This window comes from Acanthochromis polyacanthus, chromosome 5 (assembly GCF_021347895.1).
Source record: "Acanthochromis polyacanthus isolate Apoly-LR-REF ecotype Palm Island chromosome 5, KAUST_Apoly_ChrSc, whole genome shotgun sequence".
Classification (NCBI taxonomy): domain Eukaryota; kingdom Metazoa; phylum Chordata; class Actinopteri; family Pomacentridae; genus Acanthochromis; species Acanthochromis polyacanthus.
Window position 1 is genome coordinate 15,014,536 of NC_067117.1, and position 21,372 is coordinate 15,035,907.

Genomic DNA, 21,372 nt, shown 5'->3' on the forward strand with positions numbered 1-21,372 from the left:
ACAGAGTGGACACTCCTTATGTGCTTTGTAAATCTAGGTGTGTGCTCTGCCACTACCATGACGGTACAGACATTAAAGAGATACTCCAGTCATTTATTATTAGACTAATAAATATGACTGGTCAAAACCGATGCAGCGAGGTGTGACCTTTATTAAGGGCGTTTAGCTCAAAGCATAGAACACAAAAATGCTGGACTCTCCACCGCCAATGATATGCTCACTGCATTAATAGACGACCGTGTCTGTTAAACCAGAGCAACAGAAGACTTTTAGCAGCACTTTTATGTTGTGAATAGTCCTGGTAATAATAACTAAATGGAGTTTAATGTGTAAAACTGATAAGAGTTTGCCTTGTTTTTAGTTTGAGCTGGCACAATATGAGATTTTCAATGTTATTGGTACTAAATACATCCATGATAACTACACTGGCTTGAAAAATTCTATCAAATCTCTTTTTTATTTTATATACTTTTTTTTTTTTTAATTGTGCTCTTTTTGGCAAACTGATTCCACTCAAAATCCAAGCGCAGGGAGGTGGAGAGTGAATCTGCAATAATATATAACCAAGAAGTTAATGGTGCTGAATCATTTGCAGTATTGTATAATGTGTGTTTACATAGTATCAGCATTTTATTTTTAAATATGGCTCATATAGATATATATCTCACTCCTGTAACCCATTATAATCTGCTGCTGTAGTTTGTGTGCTTCAACCCTCTCAGAGACAAAATATTGCTCAAATCAAAAAGTTTCTATTTAGGATTCAAAATATTCAGCATTTTAAAGAGAATGTTTTATGCAGCCGTGTTCCTCACTCACTCGACCTCTTGAGGCTGATGCAAACAAACTACAGTACAATGTAATTCATCCTTCAGAGTGAAGAGAGCAATTTTATCTTATATACATCCTACATATACAACTATAAACAAGCGAGCAGCGGTTCATTTCTCATGAGTGCGTTATCTTTGAAGGCTGACTTTGTGTATATGTAACATATATAAACATGCATTCAGTGTAGAGAACATCACCGAAGCTCAGCGTGGAGTTGTATACTTTTTTGTCAAGACGCTGGATTAGTTAAGAGCAACATTTATAGATGAGGAGGTGGAGGAGGAAAAGCTCCATACCCTAAGAACCAGTGGAGTTGTAAAGGGAAATGACATGATTCTATATAATATATGCTGAATGTTAGAATAAAGGTTCTGGCAGACACTCTTGTTTAACTGAGTTACATGTCTGAGCTTCAGGGGTCAGAGGTCTGTCAGTGTTTGTGCACTGAACCATGTCCAGCTTCAGACTCCCTCAGCGATCAATAATTACCAAACAACCTTTTCAAGCTGTCATTTACCATTGGTGGATCCTGAAGGCCAAAAAAGCCAATAGGACAGTAAGGAGAAGAGTGATCGCCCTCAAATGTTCCCAAATAAAGTGTTTCCTCCACAGAGGGTTAGAGCTGCCATCAGCCTCTTTGTCTGTAGGTCTCTGATCGAGTGTGTGACAGAAAATACCCACCAGGATGTCTGATTTAAAGGAGATATGCAGCGGTTTGCCTCTGGACCCTCTGCCAGCTAACAGGGGAAGAGATCCTAATGTACCACATGCACCAATTAGGACCCCCAACCTGACAGCAGAAGAGGAGCGGGTGAGTGAACGGACTAAAAATACGTCTGAATGCAGATTTTTATCACCTTTGTCATTCAGTCATTTGCACATCAGTAATCCAATGTGATCTTGAGAAAGTTCTTTTCACTGTAACACTTTGTTTTAACGATAGAAAGAGACGGGATTATTCATTAAACCTCTGTTTTAACCTGGAATACATTGAAGTTTCTTTTACTGTTTAGCCAAGTAAGGACAAAAAGAGATGTGGGTGCACAAATAAGACACTTAAATAGCAATAAGGGGGAAAAAAATCAAAGGTTAATCAGATAGTAATAATGTTAACTGGAGCATTTAAATTGTAAGACCAACTGAATCAACTAAAATAACAGCTGGAAGCAAAATGAGCCAAGCTTTACATTGTTCTGCAAGTTTTTCCAGATTAATACTGATATTATTAAAGGCAGCATTCCACTTTATTCGCTGATATAAGTGTTTTTTTTGCTAGTAGCAAGTCTTCTTTTCCAAACATTTATAATTAAAGCAACACAGTGTCCAGATGTGCAGAACACACTGAGACATGCAGCTCACTATCATTTCAGTCAGTTGCTCGATTATAAATGTGTCAGCTGTAGAAGCTCATTTCACATTATGCACCACAGTGAACTCTGTCTTATTGCATCATCTCCTCTGACTCATGTGCTGCCCTCAAAATTGATTATTTTCAAAGGCCCTCAGCACAAAGGCTTCGGTCAATAATTAAGAGGAATGCAGGGAGAGCTGTGACTGTTCCATGAGAATGGAAGAAAAAGGAGTAAAACATCTACTCATGTCTGCCTGAATCCATTTAAACATTTATTCATTTTCACTGAATGTCCTTTTTCCTCTAGTTGGCACTGAGAAATGCTCTGCGTTATTTCCCTCCATCCCATCATGCAACGCTGGCGCCGGAGTTTGCTCAAGAGCTGCGGCAGTACGGCCATATTTACATGTACCGCTTCTGTCCTACGTTACGTATGAGGTGAGGAGCCTCTGGCTATAGGCCGAAAGCGATGTTGATATTTGAGTGTAAAAAAAAAATCAGATAATAGCAGATAAATGCATGTTCATTTTTTACACAAAACACTTAATAGGAACATTTTAGGTTATAAATACCATATATTTGTTTGTTAAAGGGGGTTTACTAAAGCAGAACTTTCAAAGATGTCTGTTAAAGCAAATATGAGGCTAATAGATACACTGATTAGTCACAACATTGAAAACATTGATTATCCCATTAGAATACAACGTTCTTTTTGGAAACCCTGAGTCCCAGTGTTCGTGTGGATGCTATTTGGACACATAATATCCACCTAAACATTGCTGGACTGCAAAAACTGCAATACAAATGCAATCGAGCATCCATTTGATGCACTAGAACAAGTCCATGGAGGTCACCCATAGGACCCAAAGGATTTGCTGTCAATGTCCTGATGTCAGACACCACAGGACACCCCCCAGAGGTCCTGCAGCCATGGCCCGAGAGGTCATGGCTGTTTTGGCAGCACAAGGGGAACTTAGACTACATTAGGAAGGTGGTTTTAATGTTGTGGCTCATCAGTGTGTGTATGTGTCATGAAACCAGTCAAATACTTCAACCTGCTGCCACATGGATGAGGAGATTCTCAGAATTAGAGACTGTCTGAAGAACAGAGGAAAAAGGTGGAAGCAAAAAAAAAAAAAGATTAAAAACAACAGCACTGCTTTAGTACATGTACATTTTACAATGACATTAAATTTACTCTTTAGGTGGTATCATGCAGTTTATTTGTTTCAAACTGCAACAGTGTTATGAATTTCCTTGTGTTTCCTCAGAGCTTATCCAATAGATCAGTACCCGTGTCGCACACGCCAAGCAGCCTCCATGATGCTGATGATCATGAACAATCTGGACCCTGCCGTTGCTCAGGTGAGCTTTTTACACAACTTGTGTTCATGTAGGTAAGTCAAAGATTGCTAAAGTCACATGCTTTCTGCTTCATTTATTGTCTCTAAGGCAACCTAATGCTTCTTTATCTTTCAGTTTCCCCAAGAGCTTGTCACCTATGGAGGAAATGGACAGGTGTTCAGTAACTGGGCTCAGGTACGTTCTGAGTTAACTGGATTTTTCTTCTGTCTTTAATGGCGATGCATACGGTCCAGATAGTTGCATATTAATTAGTTGTGTTTGTTTGGTGCAGTTCCGCCTCGTGATGCATTACCTGAGTGAGATGACAGAGGAGCAAACTCTGGTCATGTACAGCGGTCACCCCATGGGCTTGTTCCCCAGCCTGCCCTCCTCACCTCGCGCCATCATCACCAACGGCATGGTAGCGGCACAACACATCTGGATTAATAAAGCGATACTAAGATACACAACAGATTCACATTTTTGTCTTTTGCTTCACTCAGGTTATTCCAAATTACTCCTCCAGAGATCAGTATGAGAAGATGTTTGCACTTGGTGTTTCAATGTAAGTTATTTAGGTGCTTTTTACTTGGTGGTTCTTGTTGTGTATTTTATTTCTTGGCTACCAGACAGAGTGGCAATTTTAGGCCTATGTGGAAATGCAAAATGTAACTGGTATGCTTTTGTTGGGCATTTACAGGTATGGTCAAATGACAGCAGGCAGCTACTGCTACATTGGGCCTCAGGGGATTGTTCACGGCACTATGGTTAGTAAAAATCACAGTCTGATGCACACACTACTATTCTCTTATGCAAGATATGGATTCCTTTACCCCTCCTGTTGTCTTCATTTACGGGCACCAACAAATATTGTTTCCTTGTATGAAAAAATACAAAAATTCCGCAAAAAAAATCTTCAAATTTCTGAAAATTTGCAAAACCTTCATGAAGAAAATTCCAATAATTCCTTGAAAGTTTCCTTTAAAAATTTTATTTTAAAAAAAATCCCCCAAATGTGGCAAGAAAATTCTTGTAAATATTTTCCAAAAATGAGTAAAAATATCTAAAGTGATGACATATATATCATTAAAACTTCTATTTTCTTTAAGAACATTCACAAAAAATCGACTTTTTGTGAATTTTCTTACGAAACATTTTTAACATTTCCAATTTTCCACAAATAAACATTCAAAGGTTTCCCAAAAACATTGAAAATGTGGACATCAGAAGTTTCACTGTGAAAATATTTTTTTTTCCACATTTTCAAACTTCATAATGGGTCAGAACACCACAAGGGTTAAGGCAGGGATTATAACATATTTAGAATTTAATAAAGAAAACTAATTCTTATCACAAAATATAAATATTATTTTTGTTTGTTTTGCTTTTTATTGTGAAATGTGTCTTCTCCATCATATTTGCTCCACACATTATCCACAGTGCCTGTTTTATGATTAACATACCTCCCTGTGGTTTTCTGTCCAGCTGACGGTGCTGAATGCCGGTCGGAGGTACCTGGGCTCTGGTGACTTGAGGGGTCGTGTGTTTGTGACCTCAGGCCTGGGAGGCATGAGTGGAGCTCAGGCTAAAGCTGCTGTCATTTCCGGCTGTATTGGTGTTATTGCGGAGGTCAGCTGCTTCCTTGTCATTTCCCACTGTTGCTGACTGAGCAAGAAAGTGAGGAAGTGCTGTATGTCCATGTGACGGTGTGACTCTGATTTGTACGTAGGTGGATGAGGCGCCTCTGAGAAAGAGACACGAGCAGGGCTGGCTGATGGAGGTCACCAGCAGCATGGAGCAATGCATCAAACGCATCAGGTAACAGAGAGGAAAATATCATGATTCATGTCTATGTCCAAATCTTGATTTCACTGTGTCATCGAATAACGATGGTTTTGATATCACTGAGAGATATCATCATGCATTAGTCTGTACACACTGGTACAAATACTCTGTCCTGCTGTGAGAGTGATACTTAAGTTCTGAATTAAACATTCAAAAATAAAACCAATTAGCTGAAAGACACCAGAATCCATGTCCTCCCAGGAAAGTCTCTCAGCCATCTTCAGCCCTTATTAGACTTGTTCTCCTTTCTATTTATCTGACAACTAAACGCTTCATGTCTAAATGAGCACCATGTTCACTTTCCTTTAGAATGCAGTGGAAATCCTGCTGTCAGTCCTAATAACATTTCTGTAACACTTTAACTGTCAAGATGCAGGGGGTGAACCCACACAGAGAGCAAACAGAGGAGAGAAGGCTGAGGCAGAAAATAAACTCAGGAGAATATGAGGGAGGGAGCTCAGGAAACTAACTAAGGAAGGGGTGATGGGGAGGGGGTGACGGGACCGGGAATCAGGAGTCCAGGATCAGCTTCCCAAAGGCTGCCTCCGCTTCAGGGGTCCAACAAAACCTCCGTGCTGTAGAGGCGAGTGACGTTAGGGGAGCCGCTATGCGGCTGTAGTTCTGGATGAAGCAGCGGTAGAAATTAGAAATTGGTGAACCCGAGGAACCACTGCAACTGCTTACGATCCTCGGGTCGCGGCCACTCCTCCACCGCCGCCACCTTAGCTGGATCCATCCTGATCTCCCCCGCAGAAATGATGTAACCCAGGAAGGAGACCGTCGGCACGTGGAACTCGCACTTCTCCGCTTTGACAAATAGTCAGTTCCGGAGAAGGCGTTCCAGAACTTGCCAGACCTGCTGACGGTGCTCTTCCAGGCTGCGGGAGAAGATCAGGATGTCATCCAGGTAAACGAAGACTGACCAATCCCGGAGTACGACATTTACAAGGTGCTGGAAGAGGCAGGGGTGTTGGTGAGGGCATTACCAGATACTCGTAATGCCCGAGCGGGGTGTTAAATGCCGTCTTCCATTCATCCCCTCTCTGATGTGGACCAGGTGATGGGCGTTCCTGAGACAGCTGAAGGAGAAGCATCTCGCCACTGAGGCTCTGATTGCAGCCAGTATATTTTATTTTTTGTGTGTGCCTGGCCTGAAGAAGACCTTATACAGGTCGAAACGTTGCAGAGGGCACACATTTTTGTTTTTGGAGTGTTGTTTTTGCCTTTTTGTTTCGTTCTCTTGTTTTGAAGAGAATTGTTTTCAGTTCATTTTATTTTCGTTTTCTTTTTCTAAAAATTTTAATATAAAGATATTTCATTTCATTTAAAAACTGTTTCATTTACTTTAAAAACATTTGATTTACGTACATTTCATTTAATACAAAAATATAACTTTTTATTTTAAAACATTATATCTAGATAAAAAATCAAAATAAGCATAAAAAGGCATAATAAAAGTTTTCAAAAATGGTTGTCGGTGGCTGGATACAGGTCCACTACGGTAAACGGGCCAGCCGCAAACGTTGGGACTGGGTAGAGAGAGACCAGCCTGGGGGAAGGCCCGTGCACCCGCTGTTCCCGTAAGGGGACGGGTTCAGTCCCCTCCCTTTAACTTTGTGAAAACCGTGGCTCCATGCAAGGGGGTGAACGCAGAAATGATGAGGGGGAGAGGATATTTGTTCTTGATTGTGATGTTATTCACCCCCCGGTAATCAATGCAGGGACGGAGGCCCCCCTTCCTTCTTCTCCACAAAGAAGAACCCTGCACCGATGGGGGAGGAGGAGGACAGCCAGATCAGGCCAGTGGCTAGGGAATCCCGGATGTAGTCTTCCATTGCGGCATGTTCTGGCTTAGACAGGTTGTAGAGCCACCCGCTGGGTAGGGTGGCTCCTTTCATGAGTTCGATGGCACAGTCATAGGGTCAGTGGGGGGCGGGGCCCGATCCTTATCAAAGACGGGAGCTAGGTCATGATATTCGGGGGCCAGGTTGGACAGATCTACGGGCTTAGACGGGGCAACTGGAACTGGATTACCCCCGGGGTGAAGCGGAGTGCAAGCAGGAGTGGTGGCATTCGGGACTCCAAGTCACAATTAGGGCTGGCCCAAATAGTGGTTTCTGGTCTCTGGATGTTCAGGCCCTATTAAAGACGAATATCCGAATATTCGTTTCGCCCCCTAACGTCCTACGGGGGGGGATGTTGCGTGGCGGATGTGGCGGTGTGGCCCGAATATTCGGATCCATTTGTCTGGTCTCCCGGACGCAAATTTTGCACACTGCCTTCGTTTTGTCTTCAGTTAAGCTGAAGAATTCCCAAACAGTGGAGGTCTTCAGCATCTTGTCTTGTGTTTATGCAACGAAGTGAAGCATGACGACAGTGTCGGCAGCCACCCAGCCATTCGGGTGGTGGTAACAAACATGAATGGATGAGCCAAGATAAGCCAAACACGGCGGGGTGAGCCGAAGTGGGCCTAAGGTGAAGGGAAGAGACAAGCTCCGAATATTCCTATTTTCATCTGGGGGGGAGGAGGGGGTGATCACATAGACATATGTGTATATGTCATAGACATATGTGTATATGTTTATGTGATCACACGATGGGATGAGCCAATATGAGCCGATGTGGCCAAAGGCGGAGGGAAGACAGTAACGCCAAATATTCCTTCCGACCAGAGGGGGGGGTGCTGGCCGAATATTCGGATACCAAAATTAATATCCGGATACCGCAATAACGAACGAATATTCGGATATTCGGGATATTCGGGTCCAGCCCTAGTCACAATCCGTCCCTGGGACCAGTTGATGTGGGGGTTATGGTGTTGGAGCCAGGGATAACCGAGGACGAGGGGAGTGTGGAGGTTCTGATGGTTGCAGGATAGGGGTGGGGACGGTCCGGAGACGGACCTGGGCCAATCGCCGACCATTCAGGGCTCGTGCGAACAACTGATTGGGGAGCGGCTCCGTGAGACTCTCCATCTGGGTGGCTAATGTTTCATCTATGAAGCTCCCCTTCGCTCCTGAGTCCACGAGGGCAGAGACGATGAGCTGCTGGTTTTCCCGTAGTTGTAGAAGGGGGGAGCACACAGAAGTCTGGCTCACCAGGATTCCCCCTGTCACTGGTGAGCCGGGGCTTTTCCCAGCTTGGCCTGCAGCATAGTGGCCGGACTCCCCACAATAGAGGCAGGCGTCCCTCCTGTGACGTTCCGCTTTCTCCTCCTCGGAGAGACGGGCCTGGCTAAGCTGCATAGGTTCCTCCTCAGACTGGGTAGGAGTGTGAATGCGGGGTAGAGACCGGAGAGAAGGAGGTAGACGGGGAAGTGGATTGGCTCCTGGACTGAGGCTACGTGGGCAGGGGCGTGACTGGGAGGACTCTGAAGTCTTTCGCCCGGCGGCGCTCCAGGTTGGGGGACTCATCCCTGGTTGCTAGCTTGTCCTTGAGGGTCTCGTTGAGCCCCCTCTGGAATGCCTCCTGCAGGACATCGTCATTCCAGCCGCTCTCCGCCGCAAGGGTCCGGAAGTTGACCACGTATTCTCCTGCGCTTCGGACTCCCTGGCGCAGGGAATACAGCCGTCGTCCTGTGTCTCGTCCGCAGACAGGATGGTCGAAGACCTTTTTCATCTCCTGGATGAAGGCAGGGTAGGAGTGGCAGAGGGGACTCTGTGCGGCCCAGACCGCCGATCCCCAGTCACGCGTCACCCCCGTGAGGAGGCTTAATAATATGTAGGCTATACGGGACCTGTCTGTGTTATAAGTAAGTGGCTGTAACTCAAATACTAACGATGTTTGCATTAAGAATGCCTGGCAAGTACCTTGGTCCCCCCGTAACGTTCGGGTGTGGGGACGTAACGCTCTCGGGCAGCAACAGGAGCAGGATTGGCGGCTACAGCACTGGGAGCTGAAGCCGGTTCGGGAGGGGCTACGGGAGCGGGTGCCGTGGTGAGTTGGTTGATCATGGCCGAAATCTGGCTCAGCTGGTCCGAAAAAGCATTCATTTGAGTAGCCATATTTTGATTAGAGGAAGCTAAATCTCTTAGGGCCTGGCTGTGCTGCCCGAGAAGCGTCCCCTGGTTGGATACAGGTTTAGAGCAAACCGCGGCGACCTGAGAGTCCCCCCTGGACTCTCAGGTCGCCACGGTTTGCTCTCCCGGTCCATCTTGGCCAGATTGTACTGTCAAGATGCGGGGGGTGAACCCATGCAAAGAGCAAACAGGAGACAAGGCTGAGGCAGAAAATATGATTTAATTTGGCAGAAAATAAACTCAGGAGAATATGACGGAGGGAGCTCAGGAAACTAACTAAGGAAGCGGTGATGGGGAGGGGGTGACGGGACTGGGAATCAGCGGTACAGCCAACGTCCAGGGCATTGTGGGTCGGCGGTGGAGAGCGGGCACGAGGTTCCGATTCCGGGGGGGGAAGCATGGGCCGGTTATAATGGGTCGTGGGCAGGATGAGCACAGGTTTGGTGGAGCAGGGGCCTTCCAAGGCGGAGAGAGAGATCCAGGTAGGGGTTTGAGGAGGACCAGGAGGGCAGGTTTGGGTGGACAGGGCATCTGGGGTTCCAAAAGGCAGGGCTGGGTTGGAGACACTGAAGCTGCCCGGCATTCTGTGGATGAGACTGATTACTGAAATGGCCGGCAGCTGTGGAGGACAGCTCCACTGGAGACAGAGTGAAGGAGAGAGTGAGGAGGAGACAAAGGGAGAGAGACTAGAGAGGGGACTAGGTGGGGGCTGAGGCAGGGGTGGAGGAGGGGGCCCTGACATTAACAAGGCACAAGTCTGAACTTTAAGTTGGAGTTGTGTGAAGTGATTTGGGGAAGCCTTTTCCTACATGTCAGCACCAATATTAGTCCAAAAAATATCACAAAGAGTGCAAAAAATCCACAACAAATCTTTCTCTTCCAGTTTGCTCTCACAATTTCAAATCTGTCAGACTACAAACTAAAGGGGCCTGAAACTTTACTACATTAAAAATAGACATTAACAGCTTAGATCAATAATACTTAGTTTACTTGCTTCCCGCTGTTTGTAGGATTCTCTGGTTTTATAAAATACCTGCAGCATCAAACAACAGCAGGATCCATATGAAAGTCTCCAAAGCAAGAGATTTGCATTTGTTTGTGCAACTGAAATAACAGCTCCAGTAGCTTCACTAAATCCTTAATATTAGAAATTATTTGTAACATGTAGAGTAGATCAGTCCAGGCCAGGCTCTAACAGTAAGTTACATTGTGTACTTTTCTTCACATCACACAGGTGAACCGTCACACAGAGTCACGCTGCAGCTAAATCATTCGTTATATAGCAACAAACTGAGTCCTGAGCTCCATCGCAGCTATTCTGTTATTTTTATTTTACTGTTGGTAAACCAGTTAGATCGTCATCACTCATGGACAGAATTTTCTGTGCTTAGGGAATTGTAAATAAACAAGGCAGCCAGTTATTTGGACAGTTTGATCAGCTTGTTATTAGTGTAGATTGAGTCTTTGGCTTGTTTGTGCATAGGTATGTACCATACATCAGTGGATGTGTTGACTAATCTTGCATGAATGACAAATGTTGCATGCATAGCTTTTCTCATTCAATGCAGTGGGTACATCTGAATGAAGCCTCGATGAACATTAAGTGAGCAATGTCTGAATGACAGAATACCATCATTTTAACAAACTGATGAAGCCAACAATGTTATGTATTCCCCATCCAAAAAGGGCTTCGATAATGGCCGGAGGCAGTTATTCTGAGCTTAAGTTCTTACCTAAATGAAAGAAGAGAAAGCCGTAACTGCATAACAATAAAAAATAACATGTAAAGAATTGCCTACTAAATATTGCATCTGTCCTCAAAATGTTTTAGAAGCTTTGTTCCCACAAGTTGTGCTTCTGTCTCTATGTTCAACATCTAAACATTGCTCCACCTTCCAGAAAAAATATTGTTAGTCTCATATAAAGAACTGCAGGTCGACCTGTCAACTGTGAAAATGTTATTTTGTGTCTTACAGAGAAGCCAGAAGATCCAAGACTCCTCTCAGTCTGGGTTACCATGGCAACATCGTTGACTTGTGGTGAGCAAGCGATTAAGACTTTATGCCAGCCAGAAACGACCTGATCTGCAGCTACATTGAGAGAGCTGCCTTTTGTTAACATATATTTGAAACCTTTGTTGTGTTTTTCTGACCAGGGAGAGGCTCGTGCTGGAGTTTGAGCGGACCGGAGAGCTGCTGGTGGACCTGGGCTCAGACCAGACCTCACTTCACAACCCGTACAATGGAGGCTACTACCCAGTCCAGCTCAGCTTCAGACAGGCCAACCAGCTCATGTCCACAGATCCTGACCGCTTCCGAAGCATTGTCCAAGAAAGGTTAAACCAATCACAGAGCTGAGCAGATTAACTATTTTGTACAGTATTTTCTCTGCAATGAATCTGTTAATCTGAAATAACATGTTTTGCACACTATCACAGCCTCCGGAGACAAATAACGGCTATCAACAAGTTGTCTGATGCAGGTATGTTCTTCTGGGATTATGGCAACGCATTCCTGCTGGAGGCCCAAAGAGCTGGTAAGAGATTTGACTCACACACACAGAACATCTTTATCATTTGGTCTGTGTTAGAATAATAAAGGGGTGTGTGTTCATGGTTTTGTTTAGGTGCGGATGTCAAAAAAGTTGGTGGGGGAGCAACAGAGTTCCGCTATCCTTCATATGTCCAGCACATTATGGGGTGAGACATTTTCTGTTTTCTTCAAACTAACGATTTACACAGTTAAAATACTGTAAATCTAGATTATTAAGTTGTTGACCTTGGAAATAATACCATGACAAAATAACAAAAGCCTTCACGAGAGCTTTTTATAGTCATTTTACATTTTTTATCAGGTGGAAAAAAAAGGTTAGAAGCCTGAAAAAATGATAATTGGTCCTCAAATTATGATTATTAAGTAGTATATACTATAGTATAGCATAGCATAATAATATATAGTATAGCACAGCATAGCATAGCATAGTATAGCATAGTATAATATAGCATAGCATAGTACAATATAGTATAGCATAGCATGACATAGCATAGTATAATATAGCATAGCATAGTACAGCAAAACATAGCATAGCATAGTACACCAAAACATAGCATAACATAGTATAGCATAGTACAATATAGCAAAGCATAGCATAGTATAGTATAGCATAGTACAGTATAGCATAGCAACGTATAGTATGTTATAGTATAGCATAGCATAACAGTACAACATAGCATATTATTGTATAATATAGTATAGCATAGTATGTTGTAGTATAGCATAGCACAGCATAGCATAGTACAGTATAGCATAGCAAAGCATAGTATAGTATGTTATAGTATTACGGTTATAACTGCTACTCTTGACTAGACTAGTTACTAAACTGCTGTCAGATATTTATGATCTATTTTCCTTTGCTTTTGCCACAGGGACATTTTTTCTTTGGGCTTTGGCCCGTTTCGCTGGGTTTGCACATCTGGTGACCCCCAAGATCTCGCTGTAACTGACAACATTGCAGCTACTGTCCTGGAGGAAATCAGTGCCAGTGTGTCCGATCGTATCAAACAGCAGTACAGTGACAACATCCGCTGGATCAGAGAGGCTGGAAAACACAAAATGGTGAGCTTTCTCAGCAATAAACGCCCCAGTTTGCTCTCTGTGGGCACGCAACTCAGACAAAAAAACATATATATACAAATATAGCTTGAACTGCTGATTTCCTCTGTGTACTCTGTGTTTAGGTTGTGGGATCCCAAGCCAGAATCCTTTACTCCGACCAAAAGGGACGAGTCTGCATCGCTTTGGCTATCAACCAGGCTATCGCTGATGGAAGAGTTTCAGTAAGACAACAGATTTTGCATTGACTGCTTTGCGTGATATCAGGTTTTCAGTAGAGTCTCAGTAGTGGTTTTTGTTGCTTCTCCTGTTCAGGCACCAGTGGTTATCAGCAGAGACCACCATGATGTCAGCGGCACTGACAGCCCCTTCAGAGAGACCTCTAATGTGTACGATGGTTCTGCTTTCTGTGCAGGTATATGGTGCAGCTAAATACAGCTATAAATCTGAATCAGAAGTTTCATAAAATTTTAAAATGGCAAAGCAAAAAAGTGCAAAACAGGTCAGCTTTCTAGACAGCAAAAATGAAAGAAGAAAGCTTACTGTGATAGTTTAGCTCCTCAAGCAAATTTTAGCTATCTGCAAGTATATTAATCATATGAATAGAAAGATTTAAACCTGAATGCTTGTAACTGAAAAAGCATAAAAACTGTCAGCATGTTTTGTCAGAGAAACGCAGCTTTGTAAAACAATATATGACCAGTTGCTTCAGGAAATCAGTGACAAAGATGATTTACACCAGAAATACCAATTTAAATATTGCAATTGGTACCTTAAAGTTAAAGACTTTGGACACTGTGATTGTTGATTATTTTAGAGACCAATCCACACAGAATTTGTTTTGAGTTACTACTGACATGAAACTACCTGCAATTGAGGCTTGTGGATTTGCCCACAAATTCATAACTTTGGTTACTTGCAGCCCCGTTTTCTTTTTCCCAGCTTTGTTCTGTTTCCTCATTCGCATAAGCTAGAAATATTTCAGAAGTAGTAAAAAACAGGCAAGTTATGTCTCACAGCCTCTCCCTCTTTGCAGATATGGCCGTCCAGAACTTTGTCGGTGATGCCTTCAGAGGTGCCACATGGGTGGCCCTGCACAATGGAGGTGGTGTTGGCTGGTAGGTCTGACTGATTATCCGGTAAATACTAACCCATCTGAATTGCTGCTGTGATTCATCAACACCATCTTTGCGAGGTAATGCTCACCTGTCACTTAAGTCTGGACGTTAATGACTTTATCCCACCCACAGGGGCGAGGTAATGAACGGAGGATTCGGTTTGCTGCTGGACGGCTCAGAGGAGGCGGCAAAGCGTGCCAGGCTGATGCTCAACTGGGACGTCTCTAATGGGGTGAGAGTGCAGGGAGGGAGGCAGCCGTAGAGGATCCAGCCTCACTTATTTATTCACAGTCTGCTCAGATTGCAGGCGATTGCTGAGCGGCTGTAATCCGTGTGTTTGTGTGTGCCGCAGGTGGCTCGTCGCTGCTGGTCTGGAAACTCGAATGCTTACGAGACCATCCAGCGCACCATGGAGGGCGACAGGCAGCTGCGTGTCACTATGCCTTTTCCTGTGCAGGATGAGCACGTGCTGGACCGTGCACTGCAGGGATAGACAACACTGTCGCATAATGTAGAAGGCCTCATCCACATGTTGAAATCAGACACCATAACCCCCACAAAGGCAGCTCAATACACTGAAAACCCGTCAATACTGCAGATGTTAATAAATCAGTCACAATGAAATAAGCTGTCTGCCTTGAAGACACAGAACACTACTCAGCTGTTAATAATTTATAAGCAATAATATATTCTGTATTTTAGTGATGGAAATGAAACTGTCAGTCTTTATTAATAATAAATTCAAGATGAGTTATTTGTGTGTCACAGGTTGTTCAGTGATATCAATCAGAGTGTCAGTGGTGGGACAATGTAGATTTTGCTTATTTTGAGTGGTGGAAAAGAAAAGGAACATGTAGTTCTTCTAGCAGAAAGTCACAGCCAAGTTGGTCACAAATGATTGCACCAAAGGAACGTGTTCTGCCTTCATCTGCACATATTTTCCACTTGTGCCTTTCCAAAAATGATTTCAGCGCTCAAAAACACCTTGTAAGGAAACCAAAGACAACCAGTGACACAATCACGCACCTCTCTTTTAAAATAAACAAAATCTGATTTAGGACAACTCCGCTCAACAGCAAGAAAAGAAGAAACAATGGAAATATTTGAAATGAACTGATGTGGTGAGAATGCTGCTGCTGTCCTACAGGTGGAGAAATGTTGACTAGAAGGTTAATCACTGTCTTCCTTACTGGTGGCAGAACAGTAATTTTAGCAGATTTATCATTCATCGAAGTAGAGGATCATGTATTTACACTATATTGGCTGCTGCTCATAGTTTTTGGTCCTCGGCTCTCTCCACTGGCGCGCCTTTACGCGTGGTTGTTCCTTTAAGAAAACTGTGAATGGAGAATGAACTTGAGCCTCTCTCGCTGACGTCAGGGACTTGGAGAGGCTGCTGTACCCTGCAGGAAGAGCCAGATAACGGTGATGAGGACCAGACGGGGATACCAGATCTCTCTCCGCATTTTTTCACTCTTTGTGTGTTTTCTCGACCTCCGCTGCTCCATCCAGTCTTCAGCTGGCATCTTTTGAAGTTGTCTCTGCCTGTGAACCGGCGCGCCTTGAGACCTCCGCCCTTTTTCTGCACACCAAGAAGATTTTTTTTTTATAGATTTCATACCTCTTTTTTTTTCTCGTGCAGCCTTAAGACTGAGTCGAGATGTTCTGTTGGGAAATCCTCAGCATGATGACACCGGATATGTTCTGACTGATGAGATTTTCACTGCACCACTCAGCTTTTAGAGAGAGAAAAAATAAAACATGCATCACAACCAGGAGGAGCAGTCGGTAAATCCAATTACTGCGCAGCTCGGGACGACGCTCAACAGTGACTCCAGCTGCCTGGAGAGCAGCAGCGACCTGCAGCCACCTGCTTACTCCAAACTGGAGTTTAAGAGACATGCTGTGACAGATGACTACAAAATAACAGCTCAGGTTCTCGGCCTGGGAATAAATGGCAAAGTTCTGGAATGCTACTGCAAGAAAACAGGGGAGAAATGTGCCCTGAAGGTGTGTTTGCTGGTTTATTTTGTTGATGTGAACTGAGCTGCTGTCACTGGAAAGGCAGAGAGCAGCCATCAATTATTCATTTCTCCTCAGTCTTTGTGGTCTGCACCGAATAATGGGGCCTTACGCTGGGAATCTGTGAAGTTTAATGCACAGCAAATTGTGTGATTGATTATATCATATGACACAGATGAAATGTCAGTTCAACCATAGATGGACGGAGAGGTACAGAGTTGCCCAGACAGTGATGTGCTGTCTGGGATGCTTTGACACAGTTTCCACTCTCTTTTGGTGATTGTTGTGTGAACAAAGACCCGCTCTGTTCATGCTTTGCATAATCATCTGAGCCCCTGGCATTTAACAGAAGTGAAAAATAAATCTTCATTTTTCACTCGTGTATTCATGTGTGGTGAGAAATGCAGCCTTGGTGAATCAATAAACAGCTGTGGGGTTGCAGCAGAGCCTTGTGAAAACAAACAGGAATGGCCTCCACATGTTTTCTTGGTAAAACGTCTGGAGGTGAACCACAACCAACGAGGTATGATGAAATGTGAAGAAGCACCTCCGTCTGAGTGAGAAACCTCTGTCTTGTGTAAGTGGTGACGCTGTGATTGATGTTTTTGCAGCTTTGGATGAAAGTCACATACTTAAAATTGGGCATCTTCCTCCTCCAGACTGCATTGTCATGTCCACAGGGTTTTGAACTCTGACCTGTATGCCTCAGACAGCAACTTTCTCTGATGTCGCTGCTGCTCTACTTTAAATACAGAGCATGTTGCAGTCTTGAAGTATTCAGTTTTAAAGTTCACCTGTAGATTAATGGCTCCATAAACGGTGAAAGATGCATTTATTAGATTCGGTCTGTCTGCCTTGGACATTTCAAACACAGATTTAAGTGTAATAACATGCATTTACAGAAATCTAATCTATATAGAATAGAAGCATTTCATTAAAATGTCTTTCCGTCGTGTCTAACAGATCCTGTATGATACTCCGAAAGCCCGACGGGAGGTGGAGCTGCACTGGCGAGTGTCCGGAGGTCCCCACATTGTACGAATCCTCAGCCTGTATGAGAACATGCACAAGGGAAAGAAATGTCTCCTCATTGTAATGGAATGGTGAGAATGACCAGCAGCACTACTCTCTGCCGAATCACTGCCAAAATAGATCTCACACATGTTTTTTCTTTGAGCTTTGTGTTACTTTGTGGATCTGAAAAAAAGTATATAAGCTGAACAAGACAGAAACAGACTTCATGATGTAAATAGTGCAACTTATAAATATGGGGTTTCTTTGTTTGTTTAATCTGTATTTAATCAGGAAAAGTCTCATCGTGATTTAGAATCTATAAGAGCATTCTGGCCTAGACATACAGACATAGAGGCATATATCTACTTAAATAAGGTTGACATGGAGAGTAAGAGCATGCTATAATATCATGTAACTGAAAACAAAGAAAAGTCACAAGTCATTGATGATGATCATGCAGGACCAGTGTGAGTCAATCAGGATATTCAGTTATTCAGATCATCTCTTTTACAGTTTTGCAATAGACTTCAAGAAATGGTCCGTACTGAATCACTCTTTTTTTTCCAATGATTCCAACTGGTTCTGGGAACGTATCACGGGAATAAGACCTGGGAGGGTAGACAATAGCTTTCATTACTTTTCTGGTACATATAGATTCATAGATCTGAAGGAAGGAGATCAAGAATAATAGCTATTTAACTAGCAACTTGTCAACAGCTGAGTCTGTGGGTGGACAAGACCAGCCTGTTTAATCAGATAATATATAATAGTGAGTAACTAATTCAACATTTCTAATTAACATCAGAACCACAGAATGTGTCTATTCTAAGCATTACAAGGAGGTATTTGTTTAGATGACATCATTATAATGCATAAAAAGGCATAAAAGTGATCAAAACATGCCTCTTTTTGTCTTTTTTGGCAAGACTTGATTCTGAAATAGAAAGCTAGTTTCTACTTTAGTTGTTTTGTTCTAATGGCGGGGTGTGACATTTAAAGATGAGAGAGATATTAATTGCATTTCCTGGATTCCTATTAATTTAGATTATTTTCTCATTTGACTGATTAATCATTGGTCCATTAAACATCTGAAAACTGTAAAAAAAAATAATTGTTTATCACTATTTCCTTGAGCAAATGTCTTGATTTCTCCAACCAAAACCAATTCAACATTCAATTCAAGTCCAGAAAAACTCTTGAAAAGATACTTCTGACTTCTTGTTTTTGATAGTTTTCTTATAAAAATGCACTATTGTCTTCTGTCTTATCTCATATATCTTTTATATTGTGCAGGTTCAAATAACAAATAGGCCTTTCCCCACAGTCTTTGTACATGGTTTTCTATTGTCATTGTGACTTTTTGTTTCATTTTAAATCGTTGAGTGAGACATCTCGGAGGAATAACAGCAAAATTATAATGTGCTAATTGAGACAAAGCTCATGTAATCAGGTAATAACTTGTATACACTCTAATATTGACCCACGGAATCTTTCGCAACATCATCCACTGATTTACATCTTATGTAATTTTTTTAGTCAAAAATCATGCAAATCAAAAGATATAAAGTCTGCTTTCAATGGATTTTCCCTTTAATGTCCTCTTCTCTTGAGTCATCTTCCTCTGCTTCGACTGGACTCTTCTGAACAGTAACTAGACACAATGACTTGCTTTGTAATAAAACCGTAATTACATTTGAGAGCTGTGGTCATTTGCCAAGAGTCCCCTCGCTGCCCCACATCTGATCCCTTTGTTAATCTCATCTCAGTATGGAGGGAGGGGAGCTGTTCAGCCGCATTCAGGCCAGAGGGGACCAGGCCTTCACAGAGAGAGGTGGGTTGCAGTTCACATTTAACAGCTTAAATCCACTGCTTCCTCTGTTGTGATCTGTGCTGATAGTATCTACGTGTCCTCCAGAGGTGTCAGAGATCATGCATGACATCGGCACGGCCATAGAATACCTCCACCTCATGGACATCGCTCACAGGGATGTAAAGGTACTGCTGCTGCTCTAATCATTCTTCACAGAGGATGCTAGAAAAAGGCGGCTGAACAACTGTGTCTCACTTCCATTTGCTTTCTCTGTCATTTGTGACTCCCTCTACAGCCTGAAAACCTGCTCTACACCACCAGGGAGAGCAACGCCACACTGAAACTGACCGACTTTGGCTTTGCTAAGGAGACAACGCTGCACAACTCGCTCCAAACTCCCTGTTACACTCCATATTATGTTGGTGAGTGTTTTAGGTACATTGCCTATAAATGTGTGATACGCTTAGCTGTCACTTAGTCTTTTGTTGTCCTTGTCTTTGTGCATATTTTGTACTTGCTTTATGTGAGTGTTTCTTTCATTCTGCACATTATTTTCTTGTTTTTCCCGTGTCTGCTTGTCATTCCAGCACCAGAAGTGCTTGGTCCAGAGAAATATGACAAATCATGTGACATGTGGTCTTTGGGCGTAATTATGTACATCCTGTGAGTATCATGTTTGCCTGTAACTGATTCCGCTTAATGAAACATTAATAGCTACTCTCTGTGCATTAGTTAAAGGAGACACCAGTCTATAGTAGCTTTCTGTCCTCTCTCTCCTCTCCAGGCTCTGTGGGTTTCCTCCGTTCTACTCAAACACCGGTCAGGCGATCTCTCCAGGCATGAAGCAGAGGATCAGGTTGGGCCAATATGAGTTTCCCAACCCTGAGTGGGCTGATGTTTCCGAGGAAGGTCAGACTTTGAACACAACGTTTATATCTACCAGCTAGAACATGTAAATCTGTCAAAAAAAGAAGAAAAAAGTGTGCAATGCTTAGGAATGAAATGAAAACAAGTTCTGTGTGAATGTGGTGTTGACTCATCCTCATCCAGTATCGCATAATACTGGGATGCTTTAATTTCACTTTAACCCAGGCAGGCTGTACTGACATAATTATGTGCTGAAAACAAGTGGAAAACAGATTGCACAGAGCCTCCATTTACAGCAAAAAAACGGGATTGTTTATCACCCCTAAGTCGTTGCATGTTTGAACTGATCATGTGTTTTTTGTCTTTTTGCTGTTTTGAAGGAGGATTTTTTGTTTTTCTATGCTGGTTAATTTAAACTTTGGATATGGTAATAGTTCTGCATCAAAACAATGGAGATACACTATAGGAAAAGATAAGATTATATGAAATAAATTAAGATAATCCTTTATTAATCCCGCCACGGGGAAGTTTACAGTGGTCCAGCAGCAAACGGTATGGTGCAAAAATGTAGGAACATCAGTGGAAAAATGAAGATGAACTCGAAATATGCTTAAGTACTGTTGATGTTATACAGATTCATCTATATGTAGACATTCAGGTATTGCACAGATTCTACTGAATGTGGAAAACAACGATGTTGCACATGGTTTTCCTAAGAAACCATAAAAATAGATTCTTGTAGACGCATATTAACACTAAAAACCTGTTAATTGTTAAATTACGTTTTTTTCATGTGCCCTGCAGCCAAACAGCTCATCATCCAGCTGCTAAAGACTGACCCCAGTGAGAGGATGACCATTGGACAGTTCATGAACCATCCTTGGATCAGTGTAAGTTCACGCTTTCAGAGCCCTGTGTAGACCTATATGTTGTTATCCTCTGTATTCATGGATGCTCATGGATGTTTTGATACCACAGCAGTCGATGGTGGTTCCTCCAACACCTCTGCACACCTCTCGAGTTCTGACAGAGGACAAGGAGTTGTGGGACGACGTCAAGGTGAGAAACTTTTGAGGATGTGGCCACCAGATGGCAGTAAAGCAGCAGCTCAGATTCACTGAAGAGTGTTTTCGTCTTCCATCAGGAGGAAATGACCAGCGCCTTGGCCACCATGCGTGTCGACTACGACCAGGTGAAAATCAAAGACTTGGACACATCCAACAATCCTCTGCTGAACAAGAGACGCAAGAGGCCGGTGCCTGGAGGAGCCGACCGAGCAGAAGAAGCCGACAGCGGGGACGGAGAAGGAAGAGCAGTGTGCAACAGTCATAGAGAGGTCACGTTTTCTGAAGAGCATGGGGAAATGATTATTGGACAGAAGTAGTATTAAAGTCAGAGGAAGCAATATTTTCCCATCTACATATCACTTATTGTACTTGTTCTTCGTGTCACTGCACTCAATAGTCTAAAGAATGTCATTTATTTTTACCTGTTACTACGATAACAAATTTAAATAAAATTTTGTTTTTTATGTTTTAAA

General features: G+C 42.9%; 2 protein-coding genes across 3 annotated transcripts; both read left to right on the forward strand.

Moving 5' to 3' along the window:
• Positions 1-1,431: 1,431 nt before the first annotated feature.
• On the forward strand, positions 1,432-14,873 carry uroc1 (urocanate hydratase 1). The gene is made up of 19 exons (XM_022191066.2): positions 1,432-1,642; positions 2,490-2,620; positions 3,454-3,547; positions 3,662-3,721; positions 3,819-3,947; positions 4,030-4,091; positions 4,227-4,293; positions 5,012-5,155; positions 5,256-5,344; positions 11,367-11,429; positions 11,546-11,725; positions 11,828-11,925; positions 12,016-12,088; positions 12,815-13,004; positions 13,127-13,225; positions 13,317-13,416; positions 14,038-14,119; positions 14,252-14,351; positions 14,472-14,873. The coding sequence occupies exons 1-19, from the start codon at positions 1,517-1,519 to the stop codon at positions 14,610-14,612; spliced, it is 2,028 nt and encodes a 675-aa protein (XP_022046758.1). The 5' UTR covers positions 1,432-1,516; the 3' UTR covers positions 14,613-14,873.
• A 603-nt stretch (positions 14,874-15,476) lies between these two features.
• Positions 15,477-21,372, forward strand: LOC110949175 (MAP kinase-activated protein kinase 2-like). Of its 2 annotated transcripts, none has more exons than XM_022191068.2 (10): positions 15,477-16,129; positions 17,105-17,244; positions 18,922-18,986; positions 19,071-19,150; positions 19,261-19,387; positions 19,553-19,628; positions 19,750-19,874; positions 20,637-20,722; positions 20,814-20,891; positions 20,977-21,372. In XM_022191068.2, exons 1-10 carry the CDS (start codon positions 15,881-15,883, stop codon positions 21,214-21,216), a joined length of 1,266 nt encoding a protein of 421 aa, XP_022046760.2. In that variant the 5' UTR covers positions 15,477-15,880; the 3' UTR covers positions 21,217-21,372. The 2 variants fall into 2 exon arrangements, with proteins under 2 accessions (XP_022046760.2, XP_022046759.2); XM_022191067.2 differs by having other exon boundaries at positions 15,478-16,129; positions 20,811-20,891.

Bases quoted from the DNA above. Each gene is read 5' to 3' on its own strand.
- uroc1 (XM_022191066.2), top strand. From the start codon at position 1,517: ATGTCTGATTTAAAGGAGATATGCAGCGGTTTGCCTCTGGACCCTCTG. The intron at 12,089-12,814 runs GTGAGACATTTT...CTTTTGCCACAG, and splicing joins TATGTCCAGCACATTATGGG to GGACATTTTTTCTTTGGGCT. The intron at 14,120-14,251 runs GTAGGTCTGACT...TCCCACCCACAG, and splicing joins AATGGAGGTGGTGTTGGCTG to GGGCGAGGTAATGAACGGAG.
- LOC110949175 (XM_022191067.2), top strand. From the start codon at position 15,881: ATGCATCACAACCAGGAGGAGCAGTCGGTAAATCCAATTACTGCGCAG. The intron at 18,987-19,070 runs GTGGGTTGCAGT...CGTGTCCTCCAG, and splicing joins CCAGGCCTTCACAGAGAGAG to AGGTGTCAGAGATCATGCAT. The intron at 20,892-20,976 runs GTGAGAAACTTT...GTCTTCCATCAG, and splicing joins AGTTGTGGGACGACGTCAAG to GAGGAAATGACCAGCGCCTT.